This window comes from Podarcis muralis, chromosome 5, assembly GCF_964188315.1.
Source record: "Podarcis muralis chromosome 5, rPodMur119.hap1.1, whole genome shotgun sequence".
NCBI classification, from domain to species: domain Eukaryota; kingdom Metazoa; phylum Chordata; class Lepidosauria; order Squamata; family Lacertidae; genus Podarcis; species Podarcis muralis.
Genome location: NC_135659.1, coordinates 99,695,490 through 99,719,706, shown reverse-complemented (window position 1 = coordinate 99,719,706; position 24,217 = coordinate 99,695,490). Strand labels below are relative to the sequence as shown.

Genomic DNA, 24,217 nt, shown 5'->3' with positions numbered 1-24,217 from the left:
CAGTTCGAAAGCACCCCTAAGTGCAAGTAGATAAATAGGTACCGCTTTATAGAGGGAAGGTAAACGGCGTTTCCATGTGCTGCGCTGGTGCTGGCTCACCAGAGCAGCGATGTCACGCTGGCCACGTGACCCGGAAGTGTCTCCGGACAGCGCTAGCCCCCAGCCTCTTAAGTGAGATGGGTGCAGAACCCTAGAGTCGGACACGACTGGCCCGTACGGGCAGGGGTACCTTTACCTTTAATGTTGTATTTTAATCTTGTTTTTAAGTTGTATTTCAATCAATTTATTTTATATTTGGTGTTAGCCGCTTTGAGCCCGGTCCTGGCTGGGGAGGGCGGGGTATAAATAAAATTTGTTGTTGTTGTTGTTGCAATGACTCCAAAGAGACTCAAGGTCACTCCAAATGCAGTGGAAAGGAGAAACGTTTTATTGAAACAATGCAGGAAACGCAGTTTGTGTGTTTATGTGTGTGCACCCTCTGGGAAATGGCAAAGCTGAAGGGGACGGCGGAAATGCCACGATCTTGTGAGTGACAGGGTCTTGCTGGAATCCTCCTGCACTCAAAACCTAGTCTGTGTTTTCCTGGAAGGAGCCCGGCCTGGTTCAAATGCATTGTACAGTTTGAAAGACGATGTTGTGGGGCAAATTGGTCTGGAACTAGCTGGCCTTTTCTGCGACTGCCCTTGCGCTCCACTGAGTACCTTCTGGTCTCCTCTTCGACTCACGCAGACAACACAAGCAGATCCTGCAAAAAAGGGCGAAACCAAGAGCTTCAGTTCTCATTTCTGGGACCCCCTCAGCTCTGGTCCAACGTCCTTGTTAGTGGACTAATAATAATAATAATAATAATAATAATAATAATAATAATAAAATTTATTATTTGTACCCCACCCATCTGGCTGGGTTTCCCCAGTCACTCTTGGCGACTCCCAACAAAGATTAAAAATACATTAAAGTGTCACACATCAAAAACTTCTTCCCATAAGAACACAAAAAGAGCCCAGACTCTGGACCAGACCAAAGGCTGATCTAATCCAGGATAAAGCAATACAGTGGTGCCTCGCAAGACGAAATTAATTCGTTCCACGAGTTTTGTCGTCTTGCGATTTTTTTCATCTTGCGAAGCACGGTGTCGGGAAAGATTTGGAAAAGCTTCAAAAATCACCAAAGTCTTCAAAAACCTCAAAAAAGGCTACCACACCGCGTTCTGTGAGTTGCTCCTCGAAGTCAAGTCGCAACTGTATTAACGGTGTTAAGAAAAAGGAAACAAACTTGCAAGACGTTTCCGTCTTGTGAAGCAAGCCCATAGGGAAAATCGTCTTGCGAAGCAGCTCAAAAAACAAAAAACCCTTTCGTCTAGCGAGTTTTTTGTCTTGCGAGGCATTCGGCTTGCGAGGTACCACTGTATTTCAAGATATTGTGACCAAATTCTGCATGACAGTTCCTGACATCAAGGGACAAATTTTTGTCTGTGTTTGGATATAAACTGGATGCCATTTTGAATCAAGATGGCGGGCGGAACCTTTCAAAACCCCAAATTTAACCAAATTTAAGAAACCGTAACCAAAATTTCCGTGACGGTTCCTGAAATCAAGGAGCAGGATTTTCTCCATGTCTTAATACGATTGGGTGCCATTTTGAAGCAAGAGGGTGGACTGCATCTTTCAGAACCACACTGATTTTAACCACTGATCTCCAAACTGTAGTTTTTGGTTTCTAAGAATTCTCAAAGAACTCCAGGCACTTTCTGCTAGTAAGTCAATTTAAAAGTCTTCAGGCGTCAAATGCTTCTTTGGGAATGAGCTTAAGCCTGTCGTGACAATTAAGCCTTGTGACAGGAATTTTCAGAGTTGGTGCACTTACTTCAATGACATCAATGTCAGCGTTGTCAAAGTCTATATTCAGCAACTTGGGGAGAGGAACTCCATTACCTAACACACCTGCAGCCAGAAAGGAGAAAAATATTAGTTTTCTAGTATGAAGGGGAAACTGTATGCAATGAGGTTGTCTCATCTTATTTATTTTGTACTTTCTTCACAAATGCAATTTTACTGCTGATTTTCTGCATCCATGGTATTTCCCCACAATGTTGGCAGTATAGATATTTTTTGATAAATATCGTTTTGTTCTGATTTCTGCCACAAAACATCACCTGCAGAAAGAGGCAGATTTGATTATTCCCTCCGGGAGAGAAGGAATGAGGGATCCCAAAGGTGTGGGAATGTTCAGGGATGCAGGAGAGAATATATTTTTGATTATAGCTTTTCCAACTTGTGTAAACAAGTTCGCAATTTAGCAGAGCAACATTCCCCTTTTTAAACTTGCAGTGGATGCGTTTGCTCAGGCTCGCTAAAGCTCCTGTAATAACTGTTCTGGTATTTTCCCCTTATTCCCTCATAAAAGATAAGACACGACACAGTCTTCTATAAAAGTATAAAAAGGTTTACTCACACATCATTCTGTTCACAATAGGATCCCAGAAGGCAAACTTAGCTTAGAAAAGTAACATACACCTGGAAACTATCTCATAAGGAGACAGTCCCTCTGCATCTTTGGCTAAGCAAATGTTGCTTCTTTGATGCATGTAGTCAAAGAGAGAGAGATGGCTGCCCTGCCCTGTGCTTTTGCCATTACCTGCACAGGTGAGGCCACACCCACCTCTGGTCACATGCAGAGGAAGTCTGTCCCAGCCCAGAAGGAAACAGGAAGTTGACCTGCTGGCTGGACAAACATTCCTCCCGTTGTGTAAACATGTTCACTCTAGGAATGTTGTACTTGACTGCTCTTGTGTTTCACATCCCACAAAAGGGAAACGTAACAAGATAAGGGAAGACCAACAGATCAGCACCTTTCAGGACGGGAGAGCCTTCTTTTCTAGGAGTGATCTAAAGCTTTCAAATTCTGTGGGATCCCTAAAGCAGGTTGTAGGAATCTGGCTACCTGTCCCTGGTGTCAGATGAGCAGCAAGATTTGTGCAAGCGGCTTCTACAGAAATTGGGAGTTTCAGATTTCTCCTGAAACCAGGAAACCAGAGTCTCCAAAATGTACTGAGCTGTAGCAAATATGAGCTGGGCCTTCCAAGAACAAATTTCTCTATTTTGCATTCTTTCTGGTTCACACCTGCCCCTATTTTAAGGTTACCAGATTTTTTCAATGAATCCAGGGACACTTTTCAGCTTCAGCAGGAATGATAGGATTTTGTATGGGGACTGATTTGTTAATCTGGGGACTGTCCCCAGGAAACAGGGACATCTGGTAACCTTACCCTATTTATAAAAAATGATAAGACTGTCAACGTTTCTTGGAATAAGTGTTCCACTTGGGAGTGGAAGACCTTTGCACATTTATGAATGATCCTTGCTGTTTTCTGTCAAAATACTGTCCAGATTGCTATTACACCTGCTGCTAAGCTGGACCCTTTCACATCCGATCTTCTTCTATGAAACAACCTACATTTCCCCATCATTTTTATTTTTTATTTTGCAACCAATCACCTCTCTATTTATTTCATTTCCCTGAGCTGCGGCTCTTCTCCATCCCTGCAGCAAAGCAATTTTTATTCAGGGATCCAAAATCAAGGCTACCTGCGACATCCCTGCACTCCCAGCTCATTTCAGCTCTCTGAGCAAAAGATGTCTCCAGGACTACAGACTGAACTGCCCATGGCTTGGCACACAATTAGTTCCGCTCTGAATTTTCATGCAGCGCGAAAGAAAGTTGTTGGAATGTCAAATCACGGTTTTGTAGAACGTCCTTACCATTCATAGCAGGAAGGAATGCAACATCAAAGATCTTGCTGACCAGCCCCTCCATGAGGGAGACCTGCGTCAACAAAAGAAGTGATTTTCAATTCAGTTGATAAGTTTATTGTTCTCATCAAAGAGCATGAGGAACCTGTAGCGATAGCATCAATAAAATAATATATATACAGCCATACCTCGGGTTACAGACGCTTCAGGTTGCATTTTTTCGGGTTACGGGCCCACCGGAACCCGGAAGGACCAGAGCAGGTTACTTCCTGGTTTTGGTGGTTGCGCATGCGCAGAAGTACTAACTCGCACTTTGCACATGCGCAGAAGCACCGAATTGCAGCCCGCACGTGCGCAGACGGGTTGCGAACGCTGCAGGTTGTGAATGTGCTTCCCGCACAGATAACATTCACAACCTGTCCACTGTACTGGTTATACTGTTTTTATGTAGTGTTTCCATTTTTATGATACTATTTTATTTTAATTCATTAATTCAAAATCCTTTATTAGGCATAGCACACCACACATTATCAAACAAACATCATATACAGACTGTATAAAATACGGGCTCAGCGAACACAATCTATCCCAGTCCTATTCTTAACTCCAAGAAATAATACTATTTTATTTATTCATGTATATTTTGCACACCGCTTAGGAATTTTAAAATAATAAGTGGAGAGCTGGGAAGCAGAGTTCTCTCCATCAGCTCTGCTGTCACAGGTCAGCCCCATCAGGAACTACAGCTTAGAAATTGGTGCCTGAGCTTTTATTTCTCCTCTTCCCTCCTTGTCCCTTTCTCCTTGTGTGTCGTGTTCATTTCTCACGCTTTTTAGATTTTAAGCCTCTGAGTAGGGACCATCTTGCTTTGATTGTACGTAAGCCACTCTGGGAGCCTTTTTTGGCTGAAGAGTGGGGTACAAATGTTCTGAATAAATAAATAGATATAACATATTCTTACATCAAATTTCCCAATGGACGAGGAAGCCACTGAGAGATGTGACCTGCAGAAAAAGAAGGAAAAGTGAGAGCAGTCACTGAGGATTCAGACAACCTTAGTTGACTCCAGGGAGGGAAATAGAGATAAGATGCAAAAGGCCTTTCCCACATCCCCTCTAAAGGGAAGAAGCACAACTCAGGGAAGGAATGAGGAGAGAGATCTTCAAGTGTTATTTTTATTAATAAAAACCATTTAAAAACAAAATAGGCTTCTAAGCAGTTTACAAGTTTAAAAACCAATTGCACAAATGTTGAAAAATAAACTTCCATAATTAAAATGTGTAACAAAACAATCCCATTATAACACTTAAAATATAAGTGCCCATAAGTTAAGAAATGCCACACTTACTTCTCAAGAGCAACACTGATTTTCAGTTTGTTGTCCTCAACGGAAAAGGAGGCCAGCAAAGTTGTGTCCTGCGGTGAAAAATGGGGAAATGGTTCGTTTCTTAACCAAGCCCTTCCTGATTCCCCGTAAGCCCTAGAAAAGTCTGGGTCCCCTAACCATGACTCAATGACTCGAGAGTCACCCCCTGTCTTGACTCTCCCATTGCAGGGCCACACTGGTGGTGGCTCCATCGCATCTTCAATCTGTCCATATCACGCTGCCAGAGTCAGATAAATACTTGCCAAATGGCCATAATTATAGTGTTTCTAACACTACTAAGTTCCTCAGCCGGAGCCTGAAACACAGAATGTGTATCCCAGTATAACCCAGAGGGAGGGAGTGAAAGTGGGAAGGTGTGATGCCATCATTTCTCGATACTCACAATTTCCAGGGTGCAGAGAGATTGATGAGCGTCATTTGGCTTCGACGCCAGTATTTCAGCGCTGGCCATGAGGTGGATCAGGCCCTTGTCTTTCTGCAGCTTCACTGTTGGAACATCAGGGACCGACACCTTCAGAAGGAGGGAGCGCGGCTCTGGGAACATCTGGAACACCTGCAAACCACGTTCGCTTTATTACTTGGTTGTTGCGTTTTATAGCCCACCTGTGTCTGGAGGGCACCGGGTTGGGGAAGCCTGCTATAGATCTCCCTTAAAATCTCTTGAGACTGAAGTGAAAGAATTTATGCAGGGCTAAAGGTCTAATGGGTGGTTTTCTTTGAATTTATGATACCTGTACAGGTATTTTTGCAATGACATCTTAGTGGCAAACAGTCCTTTTGTTCTTGCAGTTGTTAGTTATGTTTTATGCAGGAACCGGGCAATGGAGAATCTTCTTGTTGTTTTTAACTGGGTGCCAATGGAATTATTGCAGCGCCCTTTGCGCAGCTTTCCCCACCGGAGGCTGCTTGGATTCCAAAGTTCACCTGTGCAGGTAGAACTAAGCTGAAGCGCACCAGGCTGCCTCGGGCAGAGCTCAGATCCGGGCAGCACAGCGTCAATTGAGCGGACTCACCGAAGGAATCAAGGCCCCAAGAGTCGATGTCGTCAGAGGAGGAAGCTCAGGGAACTGGGGAGAAGGAAGGGGGAAAGAAAATGGGCAAAAGATAACGCAGACTCCCCAGCTCTTTGCTAGTTATTTTACTTCTTCATGCAGTGCACCATTAAACTATGGAACTCCCTGCCACAGGAGGCAGTGGTGGTGACTAAGGTGGATGGCTTCCAAAGAGGATTGGACAGTGATCCATGTGACGGTCACCTCCAGGCTTGATTATTGTAACTCACTCTATGCAGGGCTGCCCTTGAAGCTGACCCAGAAACTCCAGCGGGTGCAGGATGCCGCGGCGAGGTTCTTTACAGGGTCCTTGCCGCAGAACCGCATTCTCCTCCACCTCCTGCAAGCCCCACAACTTCCCAGTGACGGACATTAGGCTGAGAGGCAGTGACTGGCTCAAGGTTACACCAACTGGGCTTCACAGCCAAACGAGGATTTGAACCCTGGTCTCCCAGGTACTAGTGTGACACTCTAACCAGTACACAAGACACACTCTTGCTGCATTTTTTGGGTGGAGAAGTGCTTCCCAAAATCAGAGCAAAGGTGAATTTCAAAGGAATGGTGTGCTCCAGTTCACATACTGTTTTGGGGAGTACTCAGTAGCTGCACATTAAAATGAGAAGTGGATTTCTGCACTGCAGAGTGCCTTGCCTTGCAACTACATAACCAAAAGCAAAGATTTGGCACTTGGGACGAGGCAGGCGAATTTGGAAAACAAGGGTCTAGTTTTCTGAATTCCCCCCTGTTATGTACTGAGTTGAATAGGATACAAAATGCAGCAGTCTGATTGGTCCTAGAACAATAGGATTCAGAATGCAGCAGTCTGATTGGTCCTAGAATAATAGGATTCAGAATGCAGCAGTCTGATTGGTCCTAGAACAATAGGATTCAGAATGCAGCAGTCTGATTGGTCCGCAGGAGCCACCCAATCCAGCTCCAGGTGGAAGTGAATCCGCAACCTGATTGGCCTACAGGTGAATCCCAGAATTAGCCAACCACGTGGGGCCCATTGTGTAAATAACGTATATAAAGCAGACATTCTGGGGGAACTTCCATTCCTCCTCACCACTATGAGCTGAATAAAGAGCAGGAAATCAACTCTCGACTCTGAGTAGATTTCACCCCCTGTGCCTTCAGCTTCCCGCCTGGCTGCGAGGTGCCAAGAGATGCCCCCCCCCCCCAGCATCCGCTTCCCAACTCACCATCCCATCCGAAATATCGATGTTGAGGGCCTCTTGCTTCTGCAGAACAGCCACGACGGAGCTGAGGAAGTTCACCGAGAGCCCCAGCTGGGAGTTGGTTGTGTCGGCCATGGGGGGCATGGGGGGCATAGGCACCCTTGGCGGCAAGGGGGGAGCTTCCGGCTTGCCCAGCGGGTAGTTGAGGAGGGGTCCGGCCACCTGCCCAACCGCAGTCTAGAGAGAAGGAACAAGGATGTGAGGCAGGCGGTCACATTTTGCTGCGTGCCTGATGGGATGGAATCCTAGCTTTGAGGAGGTTTTCAAGGTCATCTAAGGAAGGTGGCAGGGACGCGGGTGGTGCTGTGGTCTAAACCACAGAGCCTAGGACTTGCCGATCGGAAGGTCAGTGGTTCGAATCCCCGTGACAGGTGAGCTCCCGTTGCTCGGTCCCTGCTCCTGCCAACCTAGCAGTTCGAAAGCACGTCAAAGTGCAAGTAGATAAATAGGTACCACTCCGGTGGGAAGGTAAACGGCGTTTCCGTGCGCTGCTCTGGATCGCCAGAAGCGGCTTAGTCCTGCTGGCCACATGACCCAGAAGCTGTACGCCGGCTCCCTCGGCCAATAAAGCGAGATGAGCGCCGCGAACCCAGAGTCGGCCACAACTGGACCTAATGGTCAGGGGTCCCTTTAGCTTTTTAAGGAAGGTGGCAAGAAACACTGGTCCAATAATCCTGGCAGCTGAAGGCCTGGATGTGAAATTTCCCAGCCTGGCTCATCTCCACAGTCAACCCAGGCTTTTTGCCCAGAGCTGCTAAATTTCTTGGGGTGCCTGTGAAGTCTTGCACTATCTTTGGCCACTAACCACAATGGCTCTGTTCTGCCCTCCACAGTTGAAGGCAGCGATGCTTCTGAACACCAGTGGAGAGGAGAAATTTGCTCTTGCCCTTGGGTCCTCCTCGTGAGTTTCCCATAATGGGCATCTGGTTGGCTACTATGAGAACAGGACACTAGAATAGATGGGCCATGGGCCTGATCCAACAGGCTATCCTTATGTTCTTACTTAAGAGGGACATTTTCCTGTTATCCTTTGCCAAAGGGCAAAAGATGCTGTGCAGTGGCATGGAATAAACAGCTGCCCCTTCTGCATCCCAGGCTGTGACCTTCTCTGTCCTCAGGCAATGCAACCAGCCCAGGTGTCACAAATTTGTCCAGAGCCAGCCTGGAAGGAGATCTGTGACTTGAAGTGCTAATACTTCAAGCTGACCCAGTCAAGGCAAAGAACTGCTTATCACACCCCTTTCCTAGGGCTCATCCTCACCGCACCTGAACATCCACGTTTTCTGCTTTCGTTTTGTCCTCTGCTGACCTCCACAGGTCCATACCTGACCGCTTTGTGCACAGATAACAAAAGTTTTGAAACCTGGAGTTAGGGCTTCAATGGATTTATCTTGGTTTTAATTCCCTCCACCCTCTCTGTCTGCTTGTGGACCTGCCCCTCCTTTCTTCATTGGTGCCTGTACACACACACACACACACACACACACACACAACAAAGCACATGGACCATTTGTTATCACCCCCCCCCAAAAAAAAAATGCATGCTGCAAAACAGGAATAGAGAAGATTTCCACCCGGAAATAGACAGGCGGGTTTAAGGCATGGGGTTCCCAAACCTTGAGGAACTTTGTGCATTGTGAACCCCATTGACTTCCTTCCTTCTCTTCCACCTTTGTGCTTAGATTTCCCTCTCTCCATCCTCAGGGGAGAGAAAGAAACCTTCACCCGCTCCTTGGAGGAAGGGAAGGAAGGAAAAAGAGACACAAAGCTTCTCTCTCTCTCTCTCTCTCTCTCTCTCTCTCTCTCTCTCTCTCTCTCTCACACACACACACACACACACCTGGAAGCGAAAGAAGGAATGGCCTCCCCAACACTCCCCACCTCCTTGTTTAAAGCCCTATACGGCCTAGGACCCTCGTACCCACGGAGGACCTTACAGTCTTCAAACAAAAACATCTTGGAGATCCCAGGTCGTAAGGTGGTTAGGCTGGTCTCAACCAGAGCCAGGGCCTTTTAAGCTGTGGCCCCGATCTGGTGGAACGCTCTGTCACAAGAGACTAGGGCCCTGCGGGGCTTGACATCTTTCCACAGGGCCTGCAAGACGGAGCTGTTCCACCAGGCCTTTGGCCAAGGCACAGTCTGACCCCCTCCTTTGGCAATCCTCACAGAACTCTAGCCCAATGGTGGCCATTAATTTGACTCTGAATTGATTTTAGAATGTATTTCAATTAATTGATTATGATTTTATGTAAACTGTGTTACTTTTACTGCTGTTAGCCGCTCTGAGCCCGGCTTCGGCTGGGGAGGGCGGGATATAAATAAAAAATTATTATTATTATTATTATTATTATTATTATTATTATTATTATTATTATTATTATTTGCCCAGCTGGAAAACTTGTGCATGCCATTGATATTGCACACATCTGATTTTTTTGAAAGAGCTAATAGCATGTCATTGGGGAAAGTGCACAAAACACAACTCTTTGTGGCTCTTTGTGGCTCAGAACCGCCTACCGACCAGAAGTGAACAGAGTCGCTCCCAGAAGCGACAATGAGGACTAGAGTCCTACAAAGGAGGTGGAGGCAGAAGGGAGGTGGAACTCAACCAAACAGAGATAGCGGAGGAAGTGTCCACCGGTGTGACCTCACCAGCAGATTCTTAAAATCGCTTTTTGCTTTACTACCAGTTAGCGAAAAGATGGGGAATTGAAATGCCATCCTGGCAGTAGGAATGTCTTTTGTTCTTGCAAAATAATAAGGGAAGAAGTAGGGCACAAAATGAATTACCGTATTTTTCGCCCCATAGGACGCACCGCCCCATAGGACGCACCGCCCCATAGGACGCACCGCCCCATAGGACACACCTAATTTTGGGGGGGGAATAAAGGGGGGGAAATTTCCCTCTCCAGGCACAGGGCAGGCGCGGGGGAAGCCCGAGCTTCCCCCGACCCCAGCCCCCAGAACAGCCTGCTATCTGCAAGCCTAGGGAGCCGCGCCGGTCTCCCCAGGCTTGCGGAGAGGTGCGCGAAGCCCGGGCGCACTCTTCAGCGCGCACCAGGCTTAGGAAGGCAGGCAGCTCTGCGCTACCCTCCGGAGCCCTGCGCGGCTTTGCGCCGTGATCGGGAGGGTGGCGCAGAGCTACAGGAAGCCCTGGAGCGCAGGCAGCTCTGCGCCACCCTCCGGAGCCCCGCGCGGCTTCGCACCGGGATCGGGAGGGTGGCGCAGAGCTGCAGGAAGCCCGGGAAAGCCTGCATTCACCCCATAGGACCCACACACATTTCCCCTTCATTTTTGGAGGGGGAAAAGTGCTTCCTATAGGGCGAAAAATACGGTAAGTGGAGGTGCAGATGGACCCCTGGACAAAGTGGCCCTTGGTCCATGAGTCCCTCCCATACCTCAGCAAGGAGCTGTGATTCCCCTTCCCCAAATAAGACCCAATTTTCATGCCTCTGCTTTTTTTGCCCTGTTTGGAGAGAACCTTTTGGAGCTCTTCACAGTCTGAGTTTTCATAATCCAGTATAGCTGGGCATCATCTGCAAATCTTTTCTGACACTTGAAACAACTACAAAACTTTATTTGGCTCTGAGGAAGAAGGACCTGGGGGCCCCACCTTGCCCTTAAGCCACCATCCATGTTCTGTGCTTCTCCAGGAGCAAAGCTCTTCTTCTCCAGAGGGAAAAGCAAGGGAGAAACTCTGAAACATTCCCTGGGATTCATGAGAGCTGAGACAGGGTTGTGGCTTTCATTTAGCAAGACTGAAAGTTTGAGACTCTCTGCCTTGATCTTTGGCTCATGGCACCCAATGCATCCTTGGGACGCGGGTGGCGCTGTGGGTTAAACCACAGAGCCTAGGGCTTGCCGATCAGAAGGTCGGCGGTTCGAATCCCCGTGACGGGGTGAGCTCCCGTTGCTCGGTCCCTGCTCCTGCCAACCTAGCAGTTTGAAAGCACGTCAAAGTGCAAGTAGATAAATAGGTACCGCTCCAGCGGGAAGGTAAACGGCGTTTCCGTGCACTGCTCTGGTTCGCCAGAAGCGGCTTAGTCATGCTGGCCACATGACCCGGAAGCTGTACGCCGGCTCCCTCGGCCAATAAAGCGAGATGAGCGCCGCAACCCCAGAGTCAGCCATGACTGGACCTAATGGTCAGGGGTCCCTTTACCTTTTTACCCAATGCATCCACGTCCCCTGTTCCTATCCATTGCCTGATACAGGGGTACCTCTGGTTGCGAAGGGGATCCGTTCTGGAGGCCTGTTCGCAACCTGAACAGAACAAAACCCGTGTCTGCGCATGCGTGGGTTGCGATTCGCCGCTTCTGTGCATGCACATGACGTCATTTTGCGTGTCTGCACAGGCGCGAGAGGTGAAACCCGGAAGTAACTTCCGGGTCACCGTGGGACGCAGCCTGAAAATGCTCAACCTGAAACAAACGTAACATGTGGTGTGACTGTACTTTGCAAACAGTGACAGAGGAAACTAATAGGACAAAGGTCTCCTCCTTCTCCCATTATCATCCTCTCCAGTGAGTTCAATAGGAGCAGAGCAAGGAGAGCCAGATTCAAAGTCCACTCCCATGGCGGAAGTTGGCCAAGACCCACAGCCAATCAAAGCAGGTGACTTTGCGGAGTCCGAGCCAATCCACACAGGGGCCACCCCACCATCAAGATCCATCTCAGCAAAGTTGGACTTACATTCAAATCAATTTCCAGGAAATGTCCCGTCACGAGTGGAAGGCTGGAGACAGTGTACTGGACACTTCCCAATATACCCAGAGGGACCAGAGCTGGGAGGAAAGAGAAAGGGAAGGAGGAAGAATTTAGGATTTCTCATGCTTTGGATTGTCAGTAGCTCCCCAGGCTTCTCATAATCAGGGGATTATGACTTAACATTAGGAAGAACTTTCTGATGGCAAGAGCCGTTTGACAGTGGAATAGACACCCCAGGGAAGGTGGTGGGCTGTCAGGTGGCCGAGAACACAACCCCACAGCAGGTTGCCAGGAACAGATAAGACGAGGAAAAGTTCTGACCATCTGCTTTTTATTCAATATTTACGGAGAGAGGCTTGGAACACAGACTCTTGGAATAATGGTGTTGTCCCGAGTGACTCTCCACCCCATTCTCCTCCCACTTCCTTATTCATCGCCATCTCCTCTACGGGTGGTGCTGAGGGCCCTTTGCTTCTGAGCTTTGCTCTCCTACTTTCAAGGCTCGCCGGGTTCTGGGAGCGGAGATGGTGGTGGTCTGGAATGCTTTCCAAAGACACTGTGTCCATCAGCTGTCGCCCTCCTGGTGTTTCCTCTTCTTCCTCCACCTCTCCCATTATTTGGCCACAGTGATCCACGCGACGGTCACCTCCAGGCTTGATTATTGTAACTCGCTGTACGCAGGGCTGCCCTTGAAGCTGACCCAGAAACTCCAGGGGGGGGGAGAATGCCGCAGCAAGACTCCTTACGGGGTCCTTGCCGCGGGATCACATTCATCCAGTGCTTTATCAACTACACTGGCTCCCAGTGGAGTACAGGGTCAGGTTTAAGGTGCTAGTTTTGACCTTTAAAGCCCTACACAGCCTAGGACCCTCGTACCTACGGGACCACCATGAATAATCATAGTTTATAGGTCCCGGGCCCTAAGGAAGTCAGACTATCCTCCACCAGGGCCAGGGCCTTCTCAGTGATGGCTCCGACCTGGTGGAATGCTCTGTCCCATGAGACCAGGGCCCTGCAGGATTTAACCTCCTTCCGTCGGGCCTGTAAGACAGAGCTATTCCGCCTGGCTTTCAATTTGAACCTAGCCTGATCTTTTATTCCCCTTCCTTCCCTCCCCCTCCCCTTTTTATGAAGATTACCCGCTCTGGGATCCCACAGCTAATTCTCCCCTGGTCTCCTCGCTGGCACAAATAGGACTAATTTAGCCAGCTAGCCCTGGTGATCATCTAATGTTTATGGGATGGATTCCCCCCCCCCAAAAAAAATTGATTTTTGAATTCTGAATTTATTGTTATTCACGTTTTATACCATTTTATATTTCATGCTGGTTTTTGTTGCATCAATTAAGTGTTTTAAATTTGTTGTTAGCTGCCCTGAGCCCGGTTTTTTGAACCGGGAAGGGCGGGGTATAAATAAAAATTTATTATTATTACACTACAGTCAGGATGGTTCAATCCTGCACAGTGCTGCTGCTCCACCTGGCTTGGCCAGAGCCCGAATCCCCACAAAAAAAATAATGCTGCTTTAGTGCAGGATCCGTCGCCATAAGTTGCGTAGCTCTAGAATTCAGACCAAGGAAATTCTCTCCCTCCAAAAAACTCAAGAAATTCTGGGAATGCCTCACTCAAAATAGATAGCTCGGTTGCAATTTAGCCCTCAAATACTATCATCATCATCTTGTGAGCAGGGAAGGAAAATGTTTGGTCAGTCGCTTTAGAGAACAGCATTGAGTCTCTTTTGGGGATGGAAGGCAGACCCTCCAAGCACCTCTATTTTCCAGGGACATTCCTGATTTAGAGAAGCCATCCCAGTTTATGATCTGATCCCAGAATGTCCCGCTTTTCCGTAGGACGTCCCTATTTTCATTGGAGAAATGTCGGGGGGTATGGAGTTATTTGACTTCTGAGCCGTCTGAAGGCAATCCTGTACAGGGAAGTGGGTTTTTTTGAAATGTTTAATGTTTTATTGTGTTTTTATATATGTTGGAAGCTGCCCAGAGGGGCTGGGGCAACCCAGTAAAATGTGTGGGATATAAATAGTAAAAATAGCATTATGGAATGGGACGTCCCTATTTTCGTTGGAGAAATGTTGGAGGGTATGGGAAGATGCAGTGAGATCATCCATAGGAAAGAATGGGAAGACAGAAGGAACCACAAGAGACACTTACAGTTCACAAGTCCCAGCTGATCGTTCACTAGGCCCAGGGTGATGTCTAGGACTGGACACAGCTGAAAAATTCAATGTTCTAATGAGACATTTGTGGCAAAATGTCAGGAATCACATGGTAATATATGCAAAGGAATTGTGCTCGCAGTTATTTTTTTCCTTCCTCCTTTTAAGTTTCGTCAAAGACTATCTCTTTTTTATTTATTTTTTATTTATGCATTTTCCAAAATTTAATACGTGCATCTTACAATTCTCTTTGTTCATCTCATTTCTCCGGACATCAAAGACTTATCTCACAAGGGCAGAGTTTGGTCCCCAAGCCATTGAATTTCTGCAAGTATATTTCTATCCTAATACATTTCCTGAGCCAGATCCCATTGCACATTGGATGATACCTGCCCCGGCTGATCACTTACCAGTTCTGGAAGGAGCTTGTTAAGGACACGTGCCAATAAATTATCCACAATAGGGAGTAGGCTGGAGTGGGGGGGGGGAGGGGGAGAGAAAGGAAAGAATTATCCACCAAAAAACCACCCAAACAGTGTTAAAAAAAGGTAATTAATTAAGTATTGCCTGCAGTCTTAAAAAACAAGCAAGATGTGAATGAAAACCAAAGAATTTGCTTGACTGATTTTCAGTCCTGAAGACAGATGGACATGAATGACCGCTCCCCGCTTAAAACGGGGGGCGCCCTTTGCGTGGACGCGCGCAGCCCTAGATCTGGAGCGGCCCCCATCAGCATAGGCTTGGCTTTGCCTTCCCTCAGGTGGGATACCTGGAGGTCTCCGCCTACCTCAGTCAGTTGTCCAATCCCACCTGGGGGAAGCGTTGCCAAGGAGACCAGGCCAGGTAGGGGAGGGATTACCTGCCCACACAATAGAGGGAGGATCTTACCTGGGAATCCTCACTTGGCTCCAGAGCTTCTCCCACCCTACCCACCCTCAGTTAATGTCTTCTTTTGCAGGTTAACTTTTCTTCACAGGTTTTGCAGGTTAACTTTTCTTCACAGGTATGCGGGCACTGTTACGTTAAGGTCGCTGTTAAAGGGCCGGAAAGGAATTCTGCATTGGCAGGTTTCGCCTTTCCCGTAGCAAAACATCACAACTTTGGCGGTATCAGGCCTTGGGCGGAATCCTTTTGTCCATCTTCCTCTTTGCGGCGGCGATACCAGGGTTCCCCGTTAAAGGAGTTTCTGAAGGGAGGCTTTGACTGTACGCCGAAAGCTCGTCATTGCTCTCCCCTGCGGCGGTGGCGTAACGGGGGCGGCTATCTCTGCTTGAACATATGTTCTCCAGAGCCGGCCCACCCCTCCACCCCAACACACACACTGGATAACCCTGAAGCTCCCTAGGTCCCCGGCTGGGGGCTGGGGAGGGAGAACGCCCAATGCCTGAGCCAAGGTCTACCCACATTTGAAATTTAATAAAGTTGTGGCCAATTTAATCCCATAGCACGTTGTCTTGAGTTGTTATTCCACATGACGGGGGGGGGGGACCACTCGGGATCTGGGGACTCCGCCTGTCCACGCAAAACTGCAAGAGTGTTACCGAAATTCTCGAATACCCCTAAGCATGGGCAAAGGGAACTTTCTCCTTTGCAAACCAGCTTGAGTTTAAAGCCACTCTGCAAAGGGGAGTGCTTCATCTGCTGCTGTGTCAAAGTGACCGAAATATACTCAGTCGAGAGCGGATTTCCTGCTCTTTATTCAGCTCATAGTGGTGAGGAGGAATGGAAGTTCCCCCAGAATGTCTGCTTTATATACATTATTTACACAAGGGGCCCCACGTGATTGGCTAATTCAGGGATTCACCTGTAGGCCAATCAGGTCACGGATTCACTTCCACCTGGAGCTGGATTGGGTGGCTCCTGTGGACCAATCAGACTGCTGCATTCTGAATATTATTGTTCTCGGACCAATCAGACTGCTGCATTCTGAATCCTATTGTTCTAGGACCAATCAGACTGCTGCATTCTGGACCCTATTGTTCTAGGACCAATCAGACTGCTGCATTCTGAATCCTATTGTTCCAGGACCAATCAGACTGCTGCATTCTGAATCCTATTGTTCTAGGACCAATCAGACTGCTGCATTTTAGGTCCTCTTCAACTCAGTACATAACACCCACCCAGGGGACATCAGGGGAAATCAGGATCTGGGCCACCAACCTCATCCCTGGAATAAATAAGGGGAGTTGCTCCATCCCCAACCCCATAAGACGTCAGGTTGGCCAGGTGGGTGCAGCTCACCCTCTAAGGAGCCTGACTTTAATGCCTCCGAGAAGGGTGTCACAATGGTCGATCACCAGCTTGGGGTAGCCGGTGCCATCCATGGTCAGGCGGACAATGGCCGTGAGGTTCACCTCCACTGCGATGTCAAGGAACCCAAGGAGGCTGCATTGGAACGAAAAGAGAGAGTCTGGTGAAGCTTCTTTGCATGATGCTTTTAATAGCCTTCCCCATCCTGGGGTCTTCCAAAGGTTTTGGATGACAACTCCCATCATCCCCATCATCATACGGCCATGCCGACTGAAGCAACTGTGGTTCAAAACATCTGGAGGGCACTAGGTTGGGGAAGGCTGCTTTTAAGTTGTTGGGAGGAGGTTGCACTTTCCACATCTGTAAGATGAATGAGCCAGTTGAAGTATTTTCATTGGAGGGGGGTCTGCTTGGGATGCCACCACTAGGCGAAGGCCAAGGACCAGCGAGCCGGTCAAAGGCCTTTTCTGTTGCCTTCCCCTCGTAGCGAAACTCTCTGCCTCTGGAGATCCATCAGTCACCACAAATATTGTGGACATATTGTGGCTATTGAGGACATATTTTTCACTCAGCCTTTGAGGTTATTGCCAATTAGGCTGAGGAAAACTGGAAAACAGTCTATATGGAATTGTTCCAACTTGCTGTTTCAAGGTTGAAGATGATTTTTCTGTTACATTCTCTTATGTGTTTGACAATTTGATTTGTGGATTGCTCCGGGGGTTTCTAAACTAACCTACTATATATTGCGGAAAGCTGTTTGTTGTGCACTCAGACACTTCGTAAGATATCATAACCCAATTTATCATGGTGGTTCCTCAGATCAAGGGGCAGGTTTTCTTCTGTGCTTGGAGACAAATGAGTGCCAGCTTGAATCAAGATGGAAAATCAAACCTTTCAAAATTGCACTGATTTTAACCACTGAGGTTTGTTTGTTCTTATAATTTCCAAGCAACACTGGGTACAAGTCTACTAGTAAATACCTAAAGTTCATTGTGTGGAGTGTAAATTGACCCTTTTCTGCACTGTAGCTAACAGAAGAACAGAAGGACCCAGCTGCTGGATCCGGCCATAAGTATATCTAGAGCAGAATCCTGTCTCCCTCACTGGCCAACAACAGATGCATTCTAGAAGCCCACTGCCAGGTCTTCCTGAAAGTACCCACTCCCACGGTTGCTCCCCCCGAACTGCTATATTCAGAGTCATTATTCCTCCTAGCTCCTGAAAGCGAGTCCAGGATGAAGACCAGCACCACTCAAGAGCCATAGCTGTCAAGTTTCCCTTATTTGAAGGGACAGTCCCTTATTCCAGCGCCATGTCCCGCTGCTGTCCCTTATTGATAGATGTCCCTTAAATGTCCCTTAAATGATGTCCCTTAAATTTCAAAGGAAGCAGCTCCTCTCCCTCCCTCCCTCCCTGCTGGCCAGGGAGGAGGGAGGCTCCAACTGTGATGCTTGGCTGTGTTGCTCACCCAATAAGAAGTCTAAGAACGAATGGGGGGTGGAGCTTGCATGCCTTGTGTGTGGCTAGTTAATGCAAGCTGAGGAGGTTTTTGAATGCTGGATGCCATTTTGTTGCACTTGCTGCTGCAAACTTTGCAGTGCAAAGCCAGGCCGGGGAGCCATCTTAAGTTGAGGCTGCATAGGCCTTGTGGTGCATGTGATTCAGATTCTATTCAGTTGAACCTCTGGTTACAAAGTTGGTTGGACAGTGTTCTCGAAGTGTTCTCGAAGCTACCAGCATGAGTTTGACCAGACTGCAGGAGGACAGGAAGACTGGAGTGCCTGGAACAGGTGAGGCTGCAGGTCCCTTATTTTCAAGGCTGCTGGTCCCTTATTTTCAAGGCTGCTGGTCCCTTATTTTCAAATCTGTAAGTTGACAGCTATGTCAAGAGCTGGAGGCTGGAGGAGTGCAAGCAGCACAGTGTAAACCTCTGGCCAGCCTAAAGAGCAGCTGGTATGGTGCATCTCCTCCTTACTGCACAATATGGTTAAGAGACTAAGGAGCCTTTGGGCAAACAAAATCCTCTGCAGTAATGGTTAGAAGAAGAAGGAGTGTCTCCACCCCCATTGTTCTGCCTGGACACTGAGGTCCAGCGCCGAGGGCCTTCTGGTGGTTCCCTCACTGCGAGAAGCAAAGCTACAGGGAACCAGGCAGAGGGCCTTCTCGGTGGTGGCACCTGCCCTGTGGAACGCCCTCCCATCAGATGTCAAAGAGATAAACAAGTACCTGATATTTAGAAGACATCTGAAGGCAGCCCTGTTCGGGGAAGTTTTTAATGTGTGACATTTTAATGTATTTTTAATCTTTGTTGGAAGCCGCCCAGAGTGGCTGGGGAGACCCAGCCAGATGGACGGGGTACAAATAATAAATTATATTATTATTATTATTATTATTATTATTATTATTATTATCCTCAACCAGAGCCAGGAAGCTGCCAGCAACATGTGCCTTGAGTTGCAGGGGTCAAGTTACTCTGCTTACCTCTTACCGTTGAGCGCTACCCTGGTATATAAATCCAAGTGGACTCCAATTCCAGGCAAGAGTCTCAGGTTAATCCTGGGAAGGGTCAGCTCCACAATTCGTAGCCTACAAGGAAGAAGCAGGCAGTGAGGTCATCCAGACAAAGCTCTCTCTTATGACCCACGACAACCACTCTCTAAAAAAATGGATGTGGACACATTTGGATTGGAGATCAGAAAATCGTTTTTACCTACTAAATGTAAGCATGCAAGAAAAAGACCCTACTGGATCAGACCAAATACTCCTGTAGATGAGCATCCTGTTTCCCTAGGTGCCTCCAGGAAGCTCACATCCAGTGCTTTACCAACTGCACTGGCTCCCGGTGGAGTACAGGGTCAGGTTTAAGGTGCTGGTTTTGACCTTTAAAGCCCTATGTGGCCTAGGACCCACATACCTACGGGACCGCCTCTCCTGGTATGCCTCGCGGAGGACCTTAAGGTCCACAAATAACAACACTTTGGAGGTCCTGAGCCTCAAGGAGGTTTGATTGGTCTCAACTAGGGCCAGGGCCTTTTCAGTACTGGCCCCGACTTGGTGGAACGCTCTGTCACAAGAGACTATGGCCCTGGGGGACTTGACATCTTTCCGCAGGGCCTGCAAGGCAGAGCTGTTCCGCCTGGCCTTTGGTTTGGACTCTGTCTGACCCTTATGTTTCCCTCCCCTTATGGTCTTGATTTATCGGCTACTTTAAAATGTGGCTGCATTTTAAATTGCATTTTAACCTGTATTTTAAATTTGTTTCTTTTTCCCTTCTCTTTCCCCCCTGTTATGTTTTTACTGTGATTTTATTTATGTTAGCCGCACTGAGCCCGGCTCTGGCTGGGGAGGGCGGGGTATAAATAAAATTTGTTATTATTATTATCATATTATTACAGGTAGGGCTTGGAGCAGCAGGCAACTCCTGCTAGGTAAAGGTAAAGGTACCCCTGCCCGTACGGGCCAGTCTTGCCAGACTCTAGGGTTGTGCGCTCATCTCACTCTAGAGGCCGGGGGCCAGCGCTGTCCGGAGACACTTCCGGGTCACGTGGCCAGCGTGACAAAGCTGCATCTGGCGAGCCAGCGCAGCACACGGAAACGCCGTTTACCTTCCCGCTAGTAAGCGGTCCCTATTTATCTACTTGCACCCGGGAGTGCTTTCAAACTGCTAGGTTGGCAGGCGCTGGGACCGAGAAACGGGAGCGCACCCCGCCGCGGGGATTCGAACCGCCGACCTTTCGATCGGCAAGCCCTAGGCGCTGAGGCTTTTACCCACAGCGCCACCCGCGTCCTGCTAGTGGTCCTCAGAATCTGGCCTCAAGGGTCATGCAGCTCTCCTCTCACACTGGAGGCAGTTTGCAGTCAACATGGCTATGCAGGAGCCATTGATAGCCAGTCAGCTCAGATTAGGTGCTCCTCCAAGACCCTCAATAATTTGAAAGTGGTCCGTGGGAAGAAAGGTTTGGGAACTACTGGTGTAGACAATATTTTGCTAGAAGATGAGAACGGAAGAAGAGTTGCCTGCTGGATCAGGCCCAAGGGGTCCCACCTTGGCCAGCATCCTGCTCTCACACTGGCCAATCAGATGCTTCTTATGGGAAACCCAGAGGCAGGATCCAAGCACAGGAGCCTTCTGGCCTCCTGCAATTTCCAGCAACTGGTATTCAGAAGCATTCCTGCTTCCAGCTGTGGCTAGCAGCCTTTGATCGCTCTCTCCACCATGAATCTCACTAGTCCTTGTTTAAAGACATCCACGTTGGTGGCCCATGTCCTTTTTGAGCTGAGGCGACCAGAACAGTACCCAGTATTCCAAATGTGGCCACACCACTCTCTCTGCCACTACCTTGATTGATATAGTGTGACTTTCCTGTGACTTTAGCAGGGTGACTCACATAAAGGTAAAGGTACCCCTGCCCGTATGGGCCAGTCTTGCCAGACTCTAGGGTTGTGCGCCCATCTCACTTAAGAGGCCAGGGGCCAGCGCTGTCCGGAGACACTTCCGGGTCACGTGGCCAGCGTGACAAAGCTGCATCTGGCTAGCCAGCGCAGCACACGGAAACGCCGTTTACCTTCCCGCTAGTAAGCGGTCCCTATTTATCTACTTGCACCCGGGGGTGCTTTCGAACTGCTAGGTTGGCAGGCGCTGGGACTGAGCAACGGGAGCGCACCCCGCTGCGGGGATTCGAACCGCCGACCTTTCGATCGGCAAGCCCTAGGCGCTGAGGCTTTTACCCACAGCGCCACCCGCGTCCCTTGCCCAAGGCAACGCAAAGCTACAAACAAACAAACCCGCCGCATAGGCTGGATCTACACTCAGCTTTTAAACATTATGAGAACGGTATTAGGAATATCATTCTAAAACGTCAAAACAGAAAACATTCTCTTTTGCTTTCTCCCCGCAGCCTCCCTGGTTTCTGGTTGCTCTGCAGTGCCCTCTGGTGTCACATTTTAATAATGTTGAAGAGCAGAACGTTGTGTGGCTATATGGTTATTGGAACCATTCCTTAACTTTTTCTTAGCGTTAAAAACCATGAGTGTAGATCCAGCCACAGATAAAACCAGGGGGGACAATACGCTGCAAACATCCTACCCACTTCTAAAAGGCCACAGATAGTTAAGGGACAAAGGCCTGGTTACAGAGGCACCTAAAGATATATAATTCTGGGAACATGTGGCTCTGCCTGGGAAGAACATTCCATAAACAGGGAGCCACTGCAGAAAAGGCCCTGTTCCTGTGTGGCCACCCTGTACAAGCCGCCGATTAATTGTTGCGAGGATTACAACTCTCCTGCTTACCCTGTGAGTCCCTGGACGGTGCTGAGTAAGCCTCCTTCTCCCAGGATGCCAAGCACGCCTCCGCCTCCAAGAAGCCCTCCGTTGCCCAGGAGGCCCCCATTGCCCAGGAGCCCGCCACCGCCACCCAGAATCCCTGCAGTGCCAAGCAGACCTCCGCTGCCCAGCAGGCCTCCCGGAGCTAGCAGCCCACTAGCACCCGGACCACTACCAGCCCCGCCATTGCCCCCAGGAACCGGAGGGGCAGCATAGGCAGCTTGCATCCCCACAGGGTCACTGCCACCTCCTCCGCCACCAAGCAAGCCTCCGGTGACCCCACCCAGGAGACCCCCGCCGCCACCACCGCCACCAAGGACACCTCCCAGAAGGCCACCACCACCTCCTCCGAGTAAGCCCCCAGTGACACCTCCCAGGAGACCCCCGCCGCCACCACCAAGGACGCCACCCAGCAAGCCACCGTCCCCGCCGCCACCGCCTCCGACCGGAAGTTCTCTCATGGCTCCTTGGAGGGCGTTGCTCTGCGCCATTGAGCTGGAGACGGCTGTGGAAGCAAGTCGGGAAAAGAGGTCAGTTCAGGCAGAACGGTGGAGCCGGAGGGTTTCCCTGCTGGGTCCTGAGGGAAGTTCTTCCATGAATGGCACATGCTGGCTGGGTTGCAAAGGGCAGAGCTCAATGGGTTAGATTAGGGGCTCCCAAACTCCCACCCTGGTTCCATAAACTCGGCTCTAGGGCCCCCTGCCCTACAAAAACAGCATTATTCAAAATAGTGGCTTGCGTGACCTGCTAAGGAAGAGAGAAGCACATTATAATTCAGCAGAGGTGGGGTGGGCTTTACTTCCCTTGACTTGGGGGGGGGGGGGGAGAGAGAGCCTGTTACGATATTCTGTTCCACCTTAACAGACGTGTGGAATTGTTGTATGTCACATGCCTGTTTACACTCCAGCACAGCTTGCTGGGAACTTCCGTTTTGTGTATAGCTTTTGCTTATGCCCTTTTGCTTGGACACGAAGGGGAGAAGACATGTTTTCTTTGCCCTGAAATAAACTGCTTGTAAATATGCTTTACGCAGCCTCTATCTGCCCTTCTGTTGCGAAGAGTTCTTATCTCTGCTGGCTTGCGTGCTCAGCTTCTGAAGGCTTCTGAAGCTCAAATCGCAGTTACATCCAAGGACTGGAGATCTTCCGGCTATCGGCCGGTGGGCTGGAGCCACCTAGGGGCCTGCCAGTTGCCCCCGTTCCCTTGGAAGCATCCCAACAGAGCTTCTGTATATGCTTGAGAACTAGCAACTTATATCCCGACTCGACCACTGAGATCACCGGCAGGAACATCCCTAGTGAGGCTTGTTTGACAACAATGAGAAACCGAGCCTTTAGCGTCATCGGCCCAGGGCTGTGGAACTCTCTGCCACTAGAGATTCACCAGGCGCCTTCTGTGCCACCTTTTAACTGCCTGCTGACAACTTTTCTGTTCCGCCAGGCCCAGGCAGGCAATTAAGAGTGGATTACAGGTTTTTTGTTTTCTTAACTTTGCTGTTTTTAACTTATTGTGCTTTTATTGTATGGTTTTGTCCTCTTTTTACTGTTAAAAACCTCTTCTATATGTTTCTGCAATACAGTGGTACCTCGGGATGTGAACAGGATCCATTCCGGAGCCCCGTTCGCATCCTGAATAGAACGTAAGATGTGACAGCGTGTCTGCCCGTGCGCGGGTCGCGTTTTGCTGCTTCCGCGCATGCACGTGACGTCATTTTGAGCGTCTGCGCATGCGTGAGTGGTGAAACCCAGAAGTAACGCACTCTGTTACTTCCAGGTTCCCGCGGAGAGCAACCCGAAAGTGCTCTACCTGAAGCACATTCAACCCGAGGTATGACTGTATAGCAGCATATAAATATTTTTGTAAGCAAACAAAAACACATAACACCTCTGTCTTGTCTGCATTCATTTTTTGGCCCACATTCAGCCAACGCTGCCTCACTCTTGTCTGAACCCTTTGAGGTAAGTTGTTTTGCAGGCTCCCGAATGCTCTGGAACTCGACCCAGGTGGTGCTCCTTAGAGTGACCGCAAAACTCACCCAACGTGAAATCTTACACGAAATACTGGGAATTCTGGCTCAGGTAATGCAGCCAAGGAATTTTGGAAATGTTAGTAAGGTCAACACTTTCCTTAGGATATTCGCACACCCAGAATTTCTTAGGGTAGGAAATAAACTGGTGGACCTTGGTCTGTGAGGTCCATTCCAATCCTAGCATGGATAGACTTACCGTTATGCAATACGCCCTTATTGACCCGGATGACAGCATCTGTTGGAAGCAGCTGGCTCTCTGATTGCATCAGCAGGCAGCTGAAGATGGCAGCACACGAGACGGCAAACAT

General features: G+C 48.8%; 1 protein-coding gene across 1 annotated transcript; it reads right to left on the bottom strand.

Moving 5' to 3' along the window:
* Nucleotides 1-406: 406 nt before the first annotated feature.
* Nucleotides 407-24,217, bottom strand: LOC114599959 (BPI fold-containing family B member 4-like). Its single transcript, XM_028735800.2, has 15 exons — nt 24,106-24,217; nt 21,848-22,385; nt 19,037-19,141; nt 16,547-16,690; nt 14,716-14,776; nt 14,301-14,361; nt 12,119-12,210; nt 7,391-7,603; nt 6,150-6,203; nt 5,519-5,689; nt 5,098-5,165; nt 4,711-4,753; nt 3,759-3,822; nt 1,864-1,940; nt 407-745 (listed from the first exon to the last, which is right to left on the bottom strand). Exons 1-15 carry the CDS (start codon nt 24,215-24,217, stop codon nt 722-724), a joined length of 1,827 nt encoding a protein of 608 aa, XP_028591633.2. The 3' UTR covers nt 407-721.

What these genes read in the sequence shown, in the direction of transcription:
- LOC114599959 (XM_028735800.2), bottom strand. Translation starts at nt 24,217, where the DNA reads ATGTTTGCCGTCTCGTGTGCTGCCATCTTCAGCTGCCTGCTGATGCAA. An exon ending in TCCTGGAAATTGATTTGAAT is followed by an intron (nt 7,604 to 12,118) that starts GTAAGTCCAACT and finishes CCTTCTCTCTAG; the next exon opens with ACTGCGGTTGGGCAGGTGGC. An exon ending in ATTCCTTCCTGCTATGAATG is followed by an intron (nt 1,941 to 3,758) that starts GTAAGGACGTTC and finishes TTCTGGCTGCAG; the next exon opens with GTGTGTTAGGTAATGGAGTT.